The sequence below is a fragment of the Arctopsyche grandis genome, chromosome 13 (genome assembly GCF_051622035.1).
Source record: "Arctopsyche grandis isolate Sample6627 chromosome 13, ASM5162203v2, whole genome shotgun sequence".
NCBI lineage: Eukaryota > Metazoa > Arthropoda > Insecta > Trichoptera > Hydropsychidae > Arctopsyche > Arctopsyche grandis.
The window spans coordinates 5,934,061-5,953,537 of NC_135367.1; the positions used below are offsets into that span (position 1 = coordinate 5,934,061).

The 19,477-nt window shown below is 35.6% G+C and overlaps 3 protein-coding genes across 3 annotated transcripts in view; 1 reads left to right on the forward strand and 2 right to left on the reverse strand.

The window, feature by feature from the left end:
• Positions 1-17,176, reverse strand: part of mei-W68 (meiotic W68) — a 106,195-nt gene extending 89,019 nt beyond the window's left edge. The window contains exons 1-2 of the mRNA XM_077444928.1: positions 17,130-17,176; positions 16,958-17,039 (exon numbers count right to left, since the gene is read on the reverse strand). The gene's annotated coding sequence lies outside the window, so the exon portion shown is untranslated. The remainder of the gene's footprint in view (positions 1-16,957; positions 17,040-17,129) is intronic.
• Positions 1-19,477, reverse strand: part of LOC143921341 (uncharacterized) — a 658,293-nt gene that overhangs the window by 47,171 nt on the left and 591,645 nt on the right. The gene's annotated exons all lie outside the window — the stretch shown is intronic.
• Positions 12,209-19,403, forward strand: LOC143921578 (uncharacterized). Its single transcript, XM_077444929.1, has 5 exons — positions 12,209-12,252; positions 12,359-12,750; positions 14,626-14,879; positions 15,387-15,477; positions 18,316-19,403. The coding sequence occupies exons 1-5, from the start codon at positions 12,209-12,211 to the stop codon at positions 19,401-19,403; spliced, it is 1,869 nt and encodes a 622-aa protein (XP_077301055.1).

Sequence of the window (19,477 nt, forward strand, 5' to 3'; positions counted from 1 at the left end):
AAACGCCGATAGGCGTTATATATTAAGCATTTACAAAGTAAACATACTACCAGATAAGCCTTTCTAGGTAGCATTGAAAAAAATTCATATAACGCATAGAGTCGTGTAATCCGTGGAATTGCTTTGTCTACGTTTATAATGATCGTTTACACCGGAATTTCTGAATTTATAACCATAGCAGAATTACCCGATGAAAATCTCCAACTGCTGAGTATTTTGGATAATGGCTTGGTCTCTTGTTGCACATGGGAGCAATTGAACTGAATTGGTGATTGTTGGAAAAAGCATCACTTCTTTTATTTTCCCAATACATGTCACGCGATCGATTTTTAGTAATTTTAAGAGCATTAAATTTCAACAACAATGAAGAAGACGGAAACAGTTTTGGAAAAATACATTCATTAAACTTTTGAAAGTTGACCAACGCCGAACGGCATTTTGCCAACAAGTCGATGGACCTGAGAAACGCCGATGTGCGTTGTATATTAAGCATGTACAAAGTAAACAAGAATACTACCCGCTAAGCCTTTCCAGGTATCATTGAAAAAAAATGCATTAAACATGGGTCGTGTAAACCTCGTCATTTATTTATCAACGTTAATAAAGTCTCGTTTACACCGGAAATTCTGAATGTATAACCATAGCAGAATTTCTCGATGGAAACACATAATTCTCCAGAAATCATAAGACAGAGACAAACAGATCATTGTTGAATATTGCTGCAGTGTTTACCAGACTGTCTGGTCCAGACATCAACTTTTTGTTTATACTTTATGTTAATTCTGAGTTAAAAACTTCTGTAGTAATTTACAAAAGTAGTAAACCGGGAAATTTGGGACACCGGGACACAAGACTTAAAACTAGTGACAATCCCGATTAATCGGGACACCTGACAACCCTAGTCGTGTAATCCGTGTCAATGTTTAGAAATACTAGTTTACCGGAATTTCTGAATTTATAACCATACCGGAATTAACTGCTGAATATTTTTTAGATTGTGGCTTGGCATTCAGAATGTGAGCATTACATTTTATCAACAATGAAGAAGATGGAACTGGTTTTGGAAAAATACATTCATTAACAGACTTCTTTTATTTATTTTTATATATTTGCATATACATATGTATGTATGTTGCAAGATATATTAGAGAGTCTAAACACACCTTAATAAAACTCGAAATCCTCGGTGGTAGTTATCTAGGGTAGTGATCAAGGGTTTGTTTGGATTAGCCACAATGTTTATACCAGATTTCTATTGAATGTCTAAATAATTCTAATCGGAAATGTGGATGAAATTTTCTTTCAACTTTTCAACAGAAAAGACGTCAACACTCAAAGGCTTTACTTTTATTTGAAAAGTTGGTGTAAGAATGAACGAAATTGAAAAATATGAGGACAGCGGAGTTGATACGCTAATAAAAAAATGCAAATAAATTTTCCATCCAATTTTTATTATGAAAATAAATGCATTGAACATGGGTCGTGTAATCCGTGTGAATGTTTAGAAATACATATGTACATACTACATAGTTTACACCGGAATTTCTGAATTTATAACCATAGCAGAATTTACCTAACTACCGAGTATTTTTTAGATTGTGGCTTGGCATTAGATTGTGAGCATTACATTTCAACAACAATGAAGAAGATGGAACTGGTTTTGGAAAAGTCCATCATACAAACGATAAATATCATAGTAACGAGAACCCGAGTGCTAAATATTCCGTATTCGCGAATTTTCATGGCAAAAATTGTCTTTTGAGCGATCGCAATGTGACTAATAATAGGGTTGTCAGATTTCATGCCGGTCAGATTTCAGAAGTCAAACCGGGACATCCCCCCACCCCCAAAATCAGATCTTTGACTTTTCTATAGATATATTATATCAATCGAAGTGATAATATTTAGAATATTTATAATTGATTTTTTTCCCTTCTATTTTTAATATAATGAAATGAAAAGTGCTACAATAGACTTCACTGAGAGGATTAGTGAAAAAATCTAATAAGGCTTTTGATGCTTTTTCTTCAGCTGAAAAAAAAGGTTTTAAAGCTTCAAATAGCTTTAAAAGCTTCAAAATAGTGCGTCCTATTGCAGGTAATAGTGATAGCCACCTAGATTTCGAATGTGAGAATAGATTTTTATATTCCATATTAGCAAAATCACAGAAATTCTTTAGTCTTTCTATTCTGACAGTGTGTATTCCGCGTCTGCGTGTGATGAATCATTCTGAGTATGAGAAAATTATCGATTCAAGATAAATTGATTTATGCCCGATACATATTTTTTGTCTCCCTTCTACACATACATACATATGTAGTTCTCCAGAAAGTATAAGACAGAGACAAAAAGTTCATTGTTCAAATATTGCTGCAGTGTTTACCAGATCGGCTGGTCCAGACATCGACTTTTTGTTTATACTTTATGTTAATTCTGAGTTAAAAACTTTTGTAATAATTTAAAAAGTAATAAACCGGGACATTTGGGCGTCCCAACAGCTAGTTTACACCGGCATTTCTAAATTTATAACCATAGCAGAATTAACCTAACTGCTGAATATTTTTTAGATTGTGGCTTGGCATTTAGATTGTGAGCATTACATTTCAACAACAATGAAGAAGACGGAACTGGTTTTGGAAAAATACATTCATTAATAGATTTATTTTGTGTATTTGATATTGTTGCAAGATATATCAGAGAGTCTGAACACACCTTTACAAAACTCGAAATCATCGGCGGTAGTTATCTAGGGTAGTGATCTAGGGTTTGTTTGGATTAGCTACAATTTTTATACCTGATTTCTATTGGATGTCTAAATAATTCTAATCGGAAATGTGGACAAAATTTTCAGCGTGGCGGGCTTTCAACAGAAATGACATCAGCACTCAAGGAAGTTTTCCGCTTTTCCAGGAAAAGCTCTAAGTATTCCCCTTCCACGCGACCTATGCATGGGCGTTCCCGATCGGCGTGGGGCGGAGCTCTAAGCAGGGCGAGCCGTGATTGGTCGAGGGCTAAGCTCGAGGGGTCCACGGTGAATAGAGCTTGCACTGGCATTGCACAAACCTATGTCAGTGCGTTTCGAGTTGCAGGGCGAGCAGGGCGCGCGTGCCCTTGCGTGTGAACCTGAAGTTAATCCGCGTGCCAAATATACATACATACATACACACATGTATATTATTACCTACTAGCAATTCGGATGTGGTGATCGAGTGATAAACAGTTGAACGATATATAAACTGTATGTGATTTTATTGTGACTCTATAAATATAAAAGAATTAAAAATATTCAAAAGAAGAGTTATCTGTGAAGAAGGGACTACTCGGCAATGGTCATTCTGTAAGTACATCGCTTTAGATATTACATTTATTGTACATACGTATGTATTGAGCTTTTGTTTTTTACCTACAAATACTACATAGATAAAGAATTTTCTGATGAAGAATTATTTCTATGAATGTATATTATCTTGTGAAACTTTACTACAGGGTATAACTAGCCAGCAGTATGGCTCAATGGGGTCTACGTGACGAGACAGAATGTTAAATTACAGAAAACATAAATATCGGAAGGCAAAGATCGAAAATCGAAAGATCTTAAGTCGAAAGATAAAAAAAAAATGGTGCATGGTAAACGGTACATCCTTTTCCTCCCGTATTCTGCGCGCGCACATTAATACGGGAGGAAAAGCCTGTTCCTCTTGTTCCTGTTGTATCCTGCTCGCGCAAATTAAGTGAGTATATACCGTTTACCATGCACCATTTTTTTTGATCTTTCGACTTAAGATCTTTCGATTTTCGATCTTTGCCTTCCGATATTTGCGTTTTCTGTAATTTAACATTCTGTCTCGTCACGGAGACCGGGCTCAATGGTAGCGTGTGTGTGTATGTTTAGCACCAAGTGATCAGTCGGTTCGATCCGCTATACTGCTGGTTAGATTTGGGGGTATTTGTGACTCCAAATCAATCGTTCCTTATCAGAGTTTGCAAATTTTATCTGATCATTGTTGAAACGGTTACTCAAAATTGGCAAAAATCGTCTTTCCTGTTGTCACACAAATCTTCTGTATTTATTGTATGTACAATTTTTACAATGTACTAATCTAAAAATCCATAGATGTCTCAATGGATTAATTATTTAATTAATTAATTAATTGTTATTTCGTGTTCTTCAGCTTCTCGAAATACAGTGATTTATTTAATAATAAAATGCTGCATTGTTTGTAATTTAATTGTCCGGGAAAGCGCATTGGGGTCTACCCGTTAAGCCTTCCTGGTATAACTATGTAAAATAAAATAAAATAAAATAAAAACTGAATCAATGGTTCAGTTTTTTCAATGAGAATCTTATAAGAATTGTATGTAGTTCATCTGATAATTAGACAGCAGATGGTGATTAAGGCAATCTGTTTTTGGAGCGTTGTGGCTATTTTTAGCTTCGTAGAAAATCTTGCTGTATTTTATTCAGCACTGTTTATTTATTGAAAAATCAACAGACAAGAGATGTACAAATGCATAAAAATAGAAAATAAATGTGAAAAAAAAACACCTGAGCCCAATTACAGATTTTGACAAATTACATAAAATGGCACATAGAGACAAACAAATGAAAAAGAAAATAATAAAAACTTAAATATGACTAAATAGGACAGTGCATAACTAAACATAAAGTGTTATACATAATATTGGATAAAGATTATATAATATAAATAGAAATGGATCAATCAATTAAGACTATCCTTATTCGCTGTAGGAACGTGTATTGCTATTTTCCATTGCCCTAATGAGTATCCGTCCTTTACTGATAACATCTCATTTATTAATCCCGGGAATAATCCAGAGCTGTGGATTGAACGTCAGGGTATTAAAAAACACTAATATAAATTTACATATGTATACATATGTACTATACATAGTAATTATATTTTTGAGCCTAATTTGTAATGGAGAAAAAAATTCATTTAAAGCGAATCCAATTATTTTTACTTCCACATAACTTAGGAGTCATATGTTATTCTAATGTGAATCAAGTTTGATTCCTTGCGACTAAAATTGGACAGCGTATTTTGTTCTAAAATTATTACCAATTTATAAAATATAAATATCTTCATAAGGTTGTGTATTTTTTCTTCAATTTTGATATAATCAAAATTGAAGAAAAAAAAAATTTTTATCACGAATAAAAGACAATGTATACAGTTCTGTAAATGTGTAATTCGTGAAGTTGACTAATTGAAGGAAAAGTAATTATTTTAAACAAGATTCTTTAAAAAATATTATCCTCAATAAACGGTTCAATTATGACGATTAATTTAACACATTTTTATCAATACAAAAAGCTTCTTAAATTAACCTCTGATACAAACCATATTGATTTAACCGCACTAGAGCAAAATTATTAAATTTAATCCGTCAGCAAATCGTCTGATTCGTTTTAATTCTTACGCACATTTTTTTACATTTTACATAGATATATACCAGGAAGGCCTAACAGGTAAACCCCAATGCACCTTCCTAGACAATTAATTACAAACATTGCAGCATTTTTTATTACACAGATCGCTGTATTTCGAGAGAATTAATTAATTAATTAATTAATCCATAGAGACATCTATGGATTTAACCTTGTACATAAATTTTTAAATACTGTACATAAATCAAATTCAGATATTTGTGACATAGCGGGTAGGATGGTGTTTGCCAATTTGAAACCATTTCAACAACGAAATCAGATAAATTGGCAAACTCTGATAGGAAGCGATCGACTTGGAGTCATAAATATCCAAGTCTGACCAGCAGAATTAAAGATTAGCACGAAATCGAACCCGCTAACATCTCGGTGCTAAACATAAACCATACTGCCGGCTCGGTGAGAATACTGCATAAATATAATTATCAGAAATATAGTTTTTTAAAAACAAACCTCCTTTTAGTTTTGTATTTACTACCGCCATCTATGTACACAACTAAAGACTACACAGACGTCACCCAGATTTAAAATATTCGAACTTCAAACGCGTCTTAAACGATATTTTATCTCCATCGTACTGGCGGAAGATCCATTTACTTAAATTGATGACCAAAATGAGCGATATGGCAAAGTATGAAAACGATCGTATGTTCGTAAAATAATAAATGAAAACGAATTCACACCGGTCGAATCATTTAGCGAGATTACAAATTGACTCACAAACAAATCAAGCCGACTTCAATGCATCTCATCGACAATGTATCGTTGCGAAGATACGCACACAAAAACATCATTCAAAAGCCGAAAAGCCATCGTGATGACTTCATGTCGCTGTCAACGAGCGCACAATGCGCAAACTCATAGCGTAATATACGACCGGAAACATTCGTACACGTTACTCATAGTATTATATGTATGTAACTTTTACCGGACGGTATATCGATAGCAAACAACAAAAGTGACCGGCCATAAATAAACACGGGCGATCGTAAATACGCGGAAGCGGTAAGTTTCGAACTCGAGTGAGTGGAATCAGAAGAGCACGCCAACTAACAATGTGTCCGTCATCTTCAGAGGGCGGATTTGTTTCCTTTTTGCCAAGTGTCACAATGAGGTCCGTGTTGTGGCCTCAAGCCTCCCCCATTATTGCCGCGAGCCAACAATGCGCCAGGTGTTTGTTGTGCACTGGGTCGACTCTGCGTAGGGGAAAAAAAAGGACTTTTCGACGGCGAAGAAAAAAAGTGTCGATTCATGAATGAAAATTCGCAATGAAAGGAGGCGAGCCACGCGCTCATTGTGCAACAGTGGGTCGTGCGTGATGAATGCGGTCGTCCTCGATCGGCGAATTATTAAAATGCAACTTTGAATGCACTTATTACGCGCTCATTTGTTAATTCGATTATACGCGCTTGAAAAGATCGAAAACCGTCTTGGCCGAATTTCTCTGTTAAGGTCTATATATGTACATATGTATTGTCAACTGAATCTTTTGTAAATCCTATACAATTGTACAATTTTATTCAACAGTGTATGCTTACATATACACGGGGCTTTTGCTTAAGAACGCGGCGGAAAGCCGTTCCGTCACATTTTTTCATGGTATTTTTAATGGTAATTGGATTAATAGTCGCATTGCGATCGCCCAAAAGACAATTTTTGCCACGAAAATCGTGAATACGGAATATTTAGCACTCGAGTTCTCGTTACTATGATAGTTATCGTTAATGTGATGGACTTTTCAGGTGACAGATGTTCCGTTATAGAGAGTATAGTGACTTTTGGGCGAGCGCTTTGTGACCAATAATCACCGAACCATTTATAATATTTCAAAAGCGATTGCTTTTTAATTAGACGGAAAAATATTCATATTCATATTTTTTAAGATATTAAATGGGTTAGTACACAATCCTCAGGTTCTTAATGAATTGTATACACCTAGTAAGAATAAGTTGTATACATCTAGTAAGTTCGGGGACCTGAGGAATCGTGTTTGTTTTCTCCTCCTGTGGTTCGCACAAATATGTTGGCAACGTCTCCAATATCCAGCGCGATATATCTGCTCAATCGGGTTGCTGGTGAAATTTATGTACATGTTTAATGTAACCTGCGCTGAACTGGTTGAGTGGTTGTGGAACAACGACTGTGGTTGATTTTATCAATTATAAATATATTAGATTGATTTGAATACATAGGTTTAATTTTCGGAATAAACAATCTTGCCTTTAAACATATAATAAATACATACATAATTGCAAAATAAAGTACATTCTATGTGTTTTTATACGTATATTTAAAAGAGATATTTTTTTGGCACGGCTGTAAAATAAATTACACGACAAATGTCAAAACGACATTTAATGTCAAATTAACATCTCTAAAATAGCTCGCACGAGAGAATCGGCGTTCGCCCGGCAAATCAAACGTAAAACGGGCTGCCAGTAACAAAAATAGAATTTTACATTTCAGTGAAATTATAACCAGTTATACAATAGTCAAATTAGAATTTGTCAATTTTTCTGATTTGAAACGATTCCTGTAAAAATTGGCTTTTCCTATCCAATTTTCTGTTGCGAAAACCTTGAGTTATTCTTATTTATCAGGTTTCGCTAAATTTTCTCTCCATAGAAGTCTCTATGGATGATTATTGAATTATTACATAATAAATGTTATTATTCGTATTGTTTACGATGTTTGTAATGTCTGACCATAGATGTCAGACGTTGTTTCGATATGTACATATGTTATAATTATGTATTTAATAATATATGTAATATATAATTTCTCGAGTCTTAGCCTGTTTAGCACACTCGCCGCTTTGGAGCATTCTGTTAGGCGAGTGTGCATGATTAATTGAAAAAATAAATAAATTTTCACTGGGTAATCGTAATATCTTAGCAGCCAACACTTATTTATTGAAGGGTTAAGTTAAGTTAGGGTTGGCCCTATTCATTTAAGATTACGTTGTTAGGGTCGGTATGTATTTTTGTCAAATTGTATTTTTGTTACTGGCAACCCATTTGACGTTTGATTTTCCGGGCGAAAACCGAATCAGTCGTGCGAGCTATTTTAGAGGGGGGCATTCTTTTTATTTGCCGGGCCGATAAACGGTACCCTATTTAAAACCATTAGCAAAACATGCTCAAAAAGAAACATACGATATTAGATAAGCTCTCCCTTTCCTTAACACTTAAGGTCTTGTATACGTCAATTTAATTTTAATTAAAATAATAGCTGATGAACTAATTGATGGATGAGTCACTTTTTTCTCGTGAAAAATCATTATTGAATAATTAATAGAATTTCAGAATATATATTTAGGTCAAAATTTTCACACAGTAAATTAAACACACACAGCATTATGACAAGTCACAATGAGAGTCCATAAGCTCAAATTCAATTCCTATCCGCTTCAATATTACGAGACATCAAACGACGAACTAAATTGAAGAAAGCAATGCGCCAGGGGTAACAAACCCGTCGTTAACGAGGGGGCAGATGACCGTTTTGTCGTCGGGACATTAATTTGAACCGGCCGCTCTCTTATTGTGAAGAACGGCTCGTCTGCTATAATTATACGTCTAGAAATCTTATTGTGTGGTTTGATTCAGCGACAAGGAACCCAACCGGATAATTGCCATACCTACCTACCTACTAACGTGAAATTGTCGATATTTATTATTTTTACATAACCAGAATGATTTACAACGCTGCGAGCGTAAGAGTAATTAATTAAAATTCGCGCGGTGCACGATCCTACGCGGGCATTCTCGGTGCATTTTTTAACTTGAAACATTTTCGTGAGAATCTTTTTTTTTTTTTTTTTCATTCCGTACCATGATTTATGCAAATGTGGAAAGACAGGTTGTAATTTAACCAATTTTTAAATACCTACGTGTCCGCGCCTATGAATTGAGTTCAAATACTGAAAAATCGTTAAACGGCTCCGGTAATAAATAATGCGTGGAACACAAACACTGTTGACGCGAACAATTGGATAATAATAAGCGGTAGTAACCGAAATAAATATAAACATACAAACGGTCGTGTAGTCTAGGATATAACCTATAATTTGTAAACGAACGTTTACCATTATACGTACAATTTAAATTCTTCGACGAATTTTCACCTCTTCGGCTCCGTGTCCGTGTTGCAAAATTTCAATGCGAGATTCGCCTGTCGATAAATTAATTAAACTCTTCCGACTGTTGTGTGTGTGTGTGTCTATTGTCGAAAAGAAAGCTGTTAATAAATCGTCGATTTGTTTTAAATGTCGGTTTCGCGATCGGAGAAAAGACCGGATACCCCCGAATGAGTGCGCAAGACTAGCGATGTAGGTGGCAAATAACAGTCGTGTCGGTACGAAATCGAAAATAAAAATAAAAAATGTGAATAAATAAACGTTTAATGATAGACCCGAAGAGGAGGAAATTTATTTCGTTGCGAACGTTACGATTTAATTACGAAAGATTGAGTCGTAAATAAGAAATGGTTCGCATGGACAGAAATCGTATTGCACGCGCGCGCGCGCGTGTGTATGTAAATTCGATGTGATGAAATAACGTTGTTTGTTTTCGTTTCGTAATGATTTTCTAAGGTAAAAAAAAAACAAAACCAAAATTGGATAAATGGCAATCGTATATCACGTGGAAAATTCTTCCGTATAAATTTATAAACCGAAGATCGAATGTAAATATGTACGTATGTATAATTACAGCATCGATTTACAATTTATGAATCAACTTCACGAAAGACTCTTTAAAATGTATATAAAATTACATATATCAAAAATAGGCTATAATAATAATAGACGTTGATTTGAACATCTATATTGTTCATTCATTGAACTTTTAAAAATCATTTTAATATTCTTCTCGTTTCAAAATATTCACTTGAAAAATGTACGCTGTGCTATTTATATTTTGCTTATGCACATGGGTCGTGTATAGGGTTGTCAGATTGCATGCAAGTCAAACCGGAAGAAAACAAACACGATTCCACAGGTCCCCGAACTTGCTAGGTGTACATATATAAAACTTAAATCATTAAGAACCGGAGGATTGTGTACTAACCCATTTAATAGCTTAAAAAATATGAATATGAATATTGTTCCGTCTAATTCATTAGAAATTGCTTTTGAAATATTAAAAATGGTTCGGTGATTATTGGTCATAAAGCGCTCGCCCAAAACTCACTAAAATCTCTATAACGGAACATCTGGCAGATGAAAAGTCCATCATACAAACGATAACTATCATAGTAACGAGAACTCGAGTGCTATATAATATTCCGTATTCGCGAATTTTCATGGCAAAAATTGTCTTTTGAGCGATCGCAATGTGACTAATAATAGGGTTGTCAGATTTCATGCAAGTTAAACTGGGACATCCCCCCCCCCCCACAAAAAAATTCAGATCTTTGACTTTTCTATAGATATATTATATCAATCGAAGTGATAATATTTAGAATATTTATAATTGATTTTTTTACCTTCTACATATTATTAATATAACTAAATGAAACGTGCTACAATAGACTTCACTGAGAGGATAAGAAAAAAAATCTAATAAGGCTTTTGATGCTTTTTCTTCAGCTGAAAAAAAAAGCTTTTAAAACTTAAAATAGCTTTTAAAGCCACCTAGATTTCGAATGTGAGAATAGATTTTTATATTCAATATTAGCAAAATCACAGAAATTCTTTAGTATTTCTGTTCTGACAGTGTGTATTCCGCGTCTGCGTGTGATGAATCATTCTGAGTATGAGAAAATTATCGATTCAAGATAAATTGATTTATGCCTGATACATATTTTTTGTCTCCCTTCTACACATACATATGTAGTTCTCCAGAAAGCATAAGATAGAGATAAATAGTTCATTGTTGAATATTGCAGCAGTGTTTACCAGACTGTCTGGTCCAAACATCGACTTTTTGTTTATAGTTTAATGTTAATTTTGAGCTAAAAACTTTTGTAATAATTTAAAAAGTAGTAAACCGGGACATTTGGGCGTCCCAACAGGTTTAATCCGTGTCAATGTTTAGAAATACTAGTTTACACCGGCATTTCTGAATTTATAACCATAGCAGAATTAACCTAACTGCTGAATATATTTCAGATTGTGGCTTGGCATTTAGATTGTGAGCATTACATTTTAACAACAATGAAGAAGATGGAACTAGTTTCGGAAAAATACATTCATTAATAGACTTATTTCGTGTATTTGATATTGTTGCAAGATATATCAGAGAGTCTGAACACACCTTTACAAAACTCGAAATCCTCGGCGGTAGTTATCTAGGGTAGTAATCTAGGGTTTGTCTGGATTAGCTACAATTTTTACTAACCTCTTCTTAGCTTGCAAACGATTTGGTCGTCTGACGAAGTTTGAGTTCTTATCCGATTGTTTTCAAACCTTGCAATTTTGTTCGGTTTGGTCATCAATATAAGTGGAAATGACGTACGCCATTACCATGTTGAAAAATAATCGTAATAGACACGTTTGAAAATTTTGCATCTTCCTTCACGGTGACGTCTATCGTCCACACTGTCCCATTTGTCCACACTTTTCTGATCGTTTTTTTCCTTTTCGCCCCTCTCTCGATATGGCAGATTGAGCACTTTGCCATACTCACGATCAAAGTTTACGATAGAGAGAATAGGTGATTTCTTAATTAGGATTTTTATATATTGAATAAATTTTTTATGCCTGCTTTCTATTGGATATCTAAATAATTCTAGTTGGATATGTTCGTTGGGCTCTCAACAGAAAAGACGTCGGCACTCAAGGGGTTAAAGCACCCTGGCCTTTACATACATACATATACATTACAATTTTACATGCATACACTTAAATTTCCAACTGTTGTATTGATGATGATTTTTGAATTGTTACAGGAAGCGGCCCGCGTCCCCGGTGATGGCGATGAGCACACCTCGCTCAGCCCCGCAGCAGTCTCCACAGGCGGCGGCGGGGGCGCAGGGGGCGCACGGGGCTGCGCCCCCCGATTGGGACATCAACGACACTTCCGTGCCTCGCATCAGCTCCTTCGACACTTTCAGCGAGTGGGCCGACGGCCATTGTCGCCTGGTCTACCCACCCCACAGCGAAGATGCCAAAAGACACGCCTCAGGGTGGGCGATGCGCAACACCAACAACCACAACGTCCACATACTGAAGAAGAGCTGCCTCGGAGTGCTCGTATGCTCCGCACGCTGTAAATTACCCTCGGGGGATAGAGTGCACCTCAGACCGGCAATATGTGACAAAGCACGCAAGAAACAACAAGGTACAATCATTTTCCTATGCTTGTATACGCACAATTGTTAAGGGCTGTGATTTTGATCATCAGTGCTTCAATTTGACAAAATTTTAACCGTTTATCTACTCATAATTCAAACGAAAATAGTATATCATTGTAGAATGTGGATATCGAACAGAAATGAAAATCTTTTAGGGCGAAATCACACAGCGGTGAATGTGGGACGTGGGTTTTTTTTATTAGATAGTTTTAAACGTATATAAAAAATGTCGCGTTCGTGGTATTATAGTCCTTTGAAAACGATACATTCGACCGTTCGTCGTTGAAATTGTATGGTAGTATTTATCCTTGCTTGACAGGATAAATACTACCGTACATTGACTATTCAAATATAATACAAAATAAAAATGGACAGTGATCTATAACAAAACGACCCTTCGGACCATTTTCGGTAAAATTCGGTCCGAGGGGTCGTTCGTCAAAACGGTCCGAAGGGTCGTTTTGCTATAGATCACTGTCCATTTTTATTTTGTATTATATTTGAATGCTTACCAACGCCGATCGGCGTTTGTCTGCCAAGTCTATGGGCCTGCAAAACGCCAATAGGCGTTGTATATTGAACACGTACAAAGTAAACAAGAATACTACCTGCTAAGCCTGTAATATTAGGTAGCATTGAAAAAAAAATGAGTCGTGTAATCCGTATCATTCATTTCTCAACGTTAATAAAGACTCGTTTACACCGGAATTTCTAAATGTATAACCATAGCAGAATTACCCGATGGAAATCCTTAACTGCTGAGTATTTTACATTGTGGCTTGGAATTTAGGTTGTGAGCATTACATTTTAACAACAATGAAGAAGATGGAACTAGTTTTGGAAAAATACATTCCCAATGAAATTGTAATTTCTGGTAACTTTAATATTTTTTTAAAAATAAGCTTGATGCATTTCTTAAACGTAAAGGATTTCTGTAATTCTTCTTTTTTTCTCTCTTATTTTTATTTTAATACTAGTTGAACCGGGCATGCGTTGCAATGCCACAATAACGCATGCAATTCCCGTTCCCATTCACATTTATCGGTAAAACGCAAGCAGCGAACACGTTGGTCGTGACACGAAAACATTTGAAATTATAGCGTTGCAATGAGACTCAATCCCGTTTTTCCCGTTTCCGTTCCCGTTTTTGGGCGATTTTTTTTCACAGTGATCTTCCCGGACATGCATACAACAATCCTGAAAGTTCCATCGTAATCGGTTCAGTGGTTTACGAGCCTATTCGAGACACACACACAGACATTCATTTTTATATATGTATGTATATACATAGATCGGTATCCGTGACGAGACAGAATGTTAAATTACAGAAAACGCAAATATCGGAAGGCAAAGATCGAAAAACGAAAGATCTTATGTCGAAAGATCAAAAAAAAAAATGGTGCATGGTAAATGGTACATACTCACTTAATTTGCGCGAGCAGGATACAACAGGAACAAGAGGAACAGGCTTTTCATCCCGTAATAATGTGCCCGCGCAGAATACGGGTGAAAAAGCATGTTCCTATTGTTCCTGTTGTATCCTGCTCGCGCAAATTAAGTGAGTATGTACGTGAGTATGTACCGTTTACCATGCACCATTTTTTTTTTTGATATTTCGACTTAAGATCTTTCGATTTTCGATCTTTGCCTTCCGATATTTGTGTTTTCTGTAATTTAACATTCTGTCTCGTCACGTATATACGTATATAGATATACATAGATTGACATTTAGAATATATTTTACATTTTTTCTCATTTAATTTACATACATATATGTATAAATCAAACTGCTTGTGTCTATCGGCTTTGCCGCCTCCCCCAAGTATATTAAATAAATAAATTAATAAAAATCTTCCTTGCAGGTAAACCATGTCCAAATCGCTTATGCTCAGGCGGTCGTTTAGAAGTGTTGGCGTGTCGAGGACATTGCGGTTACCCAGTGACTCACTTCTGGAGACACACGGAACACGCGGTATTCTTCCAAGCCAAAGGAGTGCACGACCATCCCAGACCGGAAGCGAAGGGCGCCAGCGAAGCCCGGCGCTCCCTGGGAGCAGGGAGGAGAGTGCGAGGCCTGGCAGTGCTGCTGGCCAGGGAGGCAGCCCTCACCAACAAGGTACACACTTAAAATTCCAACCGAGAGAGCCCTTGGCCTCATGATTCATCATTCGGTGTTCCGCGTACGGTAGTCGCCACTGTAATTAAATGCTCCTTACGTTCGTAATGGCTCAACTAGTCTGCAGTTGTCTGCTGCCACGGCAATTATTGTCCCTTCGCTCGACACCCGATACACAACTTTTGATCCGTGTAATGGAAGTGGGTGTGCGAGTGTTTTTTTTTTTTTATGAATATGGAAATCGAATCGAAGGATATAATGATCGGCTTTCGCGCCGAACCATTCCAACTAATCAATTACAACGGATGAAATACGCATGGCGATGCGTGGACCGCACAAGGCGAGTCCTCCTCTTGGCGTTTTAATGATAAGGTGCTATATTTATTGGATCAAATCTGGTGTGCCGTAAAAATTCCATCGTCAATTAGTTGTGCTATTGAATATTTGCCGTTCAGGTCAATTGTAACGAAAAGCATCGTAATATTTTTCTTCTTTTGTACATTTCAGTTGCTGTCATTGAGAGTTCCTAAACGCCAAAGAGAAGCCAACGCTGGTGTTCCTACACAGCCTCCACCACTAATTGCAGACAGTTCTAAAGGTAAAACAATACTATATTTTTTATATTATATTTGAAACGAGCATGATAATGCTATCCATAAGAAAAATTCAAATAGGGCGCATTTTAATTTAATTCGGTTAATTATAAGAATATAGCACATTTCATTATAATGAAGATAAAACCCTCAACATGACCCCCCCATATTTTAAGGCTCGTGACAACGATACATGATTACTTCGATAATAAAACATACATACACATTCACACATACCGATTATGAGAGCATTTTCCATACAAATTGAGCGCAAATGTATGGAAACTTACACAAGACAAAAGTTCTACTTCCGGTGGTCGGATTTTGTTCGAAATTTTTTTATTACTTAAAATCACTATAATTATTATACACATTAAATATCAAGAAAATAAAAATAATTTAAAAGGTCAAAATAAAATAATGAAATATTGTTTTAAAAAAAATACTACTTCCGGTTTACGAATTCTGTCCAAAACCTTATCAGCTCTAAGTTAGTACACAAAGGATACAAATATAAATTTTCAGCTTGATACGTTCAGGGGTTGTGGAAAAAATCAAACGAAAAAATCCCACTACCGGTTTATTAAATTTAGTGATTTTTTTTTATTTTCATCACATTGATACAAGGAGTATACTTGAATTTTTTTGTGAAAAGCACACATGCTTAAGGGGTCGAAAAAAATTGTGGAAGAAAAATCGAAGAGTAAACTACCACTTCCAGTTGAAGTGTGCTCACAAAATTTTATATATAGCTTGGTATTAAGCTTAAACTTCTAGATATGAAATTTTAGTTCAATAAACCAAATGGTTTCTGAGAAAAACATAAAAAACCTTGATTCTCTAGAGTAAAAGTACTACTTCCGGTTGAGGTAAAAATATTTTTAAAATATTAGGGTATAAAGTTTATAATTTCTATTACATGTAAAATAAATTCAGTCCGATTCGGTTAATGGTTTGGGAGATAATTGAGTTCAAAAACTTAAAAAAGACGACTTCTATGTATAAGGGGAGGTACCATTTCCGGTCACCTTAAAAATTTGAAAAAAATTATCGTTGTATCGATAAGAATTTCAATAACCGATACTAAGTTTCAGTTCGATAGGACTAACGGTGTTCAAAAAATCCCCAAAATTCACTGACACACAGACACAATTTTTTGTAGATCATGAAAACGTGATCAGTAGTCGATTCTGAGTTCGAATCGGTCAAAATCTCGAGTTCGAACTTTCGCATGACCACAAAACTACATCTATTTTTACTACGTACATAGATAAAGAAAAAAAATTATAGCATGCATTATTCTGGTTCCGTTGAAAACAAGTGCATCGAGAAATTATTTCGAATTGATGTAACTTTTTGATAACGAACAAAAACGGTTTTCCCCTTCAGGCAAAGTAATCTTTCACATATGGCAATTAGACATGAAATGGTATGTATAAAGAGTGAATTAAATCAATATATGGATATGAGAAATTTTATAAATACCTTTTAGTCAGTACGGGTATTGTTTTGTGAACTTTGTCTCTGCAAAATATTATTTCTGCGTCTATAGTCTGCGAAATTTTGACTGAAAATGAATTTGAAGCAAATTTAAATACGGTTTAATGAATAAATAAGACGGATTTACAGTTTTAAATCATATTTGATAGCAAATTACCAATTTTTAGAAAGGAAACTTCGTTAATCACCTAGCAACTGTCAAACTTATCCGTTTTTGTCACATATGTTTGAATGTTCCCGCCCTAAGGACTTGATTTTATCGGCCATATACCAAATACTTAAATATGCGCAATGAAATTATGTAAAACTTTACATCAAGATTTAAGAATGCTTAGATCATATTTTCATTTAAAATAACGAGCTCGATAATTAATAAAACCCAATTTTAAAAGTAATATTTAAAAAAAATATATTTCTCTTCATCCCTCTTTTCGGTGCATTTTTTTCAACCAAAGCTTTTACAATTGTAAACTAACTTAAAACATGTGTTTGAATGGAAACCAAACCACGAGCTGATTAATAATCACACAATACACGGGAAAAACTGTCGACTATTATATCAGATTTTATTTTAAAATAGTTACTATAGTTAATTAGTGTTGTGCCCGTTGATTGCAACGGGTGGTTCCGGAAAGGAATTGATACACGAATTAAAATAAAGTTATATGTTATAGGCGCGTGCGCACGTAATATTAATCGTAATAAAAAGTGCGCGCATTAAGGTCTGTTCATACCTATCCAGCACGACCCGAATCCTGCAAGTATGGACAGTATTCTTTAGTACATTCTATATGGACGCGCATGAATGCGTAAATGCGTATGCACGAATGGAGTATGATTACGTCCATATAATGTACCAAAGTATACTATCCGCACTTGCAGGATACGGGTCGTGCTGGATAGGTATGAACAGACTTTTACACGCTCACCAATCCAACCCGTTCGAAATGATGAATGAATGTGTGTGTGTGTGTGTGTGTGTCACCCGTCGCTCGGCCTGACGTCACATGACGCTCCACACCCCCCCCCCCCCTACTTCCCCGCGTCTCCTCAATCACTTGACTCTGATTGGCTATCTGTCCAAGGTCTGTCACATACCCACATACATCGCGTCCGTTTTTATATACATATACTATTATATATATAATGCCGTGAGTACTCACTATAGTGATATTTTTCACTACTTATCAATATCAGTATAAAACTACATGTAACTTTAAATTTGAATGGGCAATATTTGACTGAACTATGCATTTCTGCGGTTTCTCTGTAAAACTATTCAAAATATCTTATAATTTGCATACTTTATTCAATTAAATTAATGGTGTTTGTTTATTTTTCAGGTTACTCTTGCTCCTGTTCACCATTCGAATGTGTTTGCAATCACAATCTGCAAAACAACAATCAATACTTTGTGCACAACACTTCGTCGACTTACCATCAAGCACCTCCCGTGGAAAGTTCATATTGGCACGCACAAACTACACCAAACGAAGAAATAGTCATCGGTTCTACTTACTATGGAGCGAATCAAGAAACTCCAGAAAACCAATCCTACGACTTCACTCCAATCACGGGAGACATATTCCAACCGGAGGAAATATTCCAACTGGATCAGCCACTCCGACCCGACTACCCACCATACCACGAGCATCCCAACAGTGAGATGGCAAACTCACCTCCCACATTCATCGACCTCGGCAGCGGCACCATACACAAGGAAAATCTCAAATCTGAAAGCAACTATTGGATACACTACCAACAAAATCAAGACTTCGCTATGAACAACGACGATTCAAACATTAGCAATTCGAGCCAACTTAACACTAGCTGTTCGCCGGAGAGCTATCTGCACAACGACCTAGTAGACCAAACGTCGGAAATAATACCGTGTGGGAACAGATTACAATACGAGCCCAACGGTCAGATGTCGATGCCCAACCACAAAGAAATTGTTTCCTTACAACAACCTAATAATAATATATATTACAATTATTCCGATGACAATTCAACACAAGATCCAAAGTACTTTTGTCCAAATAGTTCACAATACGTCAACAACTTTCCAAGAAACGACTACATGAACGATTACTCTTCTAAGCAATACCGATACGCGTACGACGATAGATTGTTAAATGGCAAAATAGATTCAGTGCAAAACATTCCTATGGACAACGAGATCGAAATGCCAGTTATTGACTACACGGCGAACAATACCAATTACCTGTACGATACCATAAATTCAAATGTTGCCAATATGTCAAACTTACAAGAAAATTGTGAATCTTTAATAGACACACGAGAAAGTGAACAAATGAATAGTGATTTTAGATTAAGATGTTCAGCTGCTGTTAACAATAATAACGAATGTTATCCGAATCAATTTCATTCCACACATTTTAATCAATTTACAGCAGTAAGTCATAATTAAGTGATAGGTTTAATTTTGTGAATATGTAAATAAATATTACTGAATAAACTTTTGTTTTTTTTTTCTTTGTATGA

Coding starts and splice junctions, on each gene's coding strand:
- LOC143921578 (XM_077444929.1), top strand. CDS start 12,209: ATGTTCGTTGGGCTCTCAACAGAAAAGACGTCGGCACTCAAGGG. Junction 12,751..14,625: donor AGCACGCAAGAAACAACAAG/GTACAATCATTT, acceptor TCTTCCTTGCAG/GTAAACCATGTCCAAATCGC. Junction 14,880..15,386: donor AGGCAGCCCTCACCAACAAG/GTACACACTTAA, acceptor TGTACATTTCAG/TTGCTGTCATTGAGAGTTCC.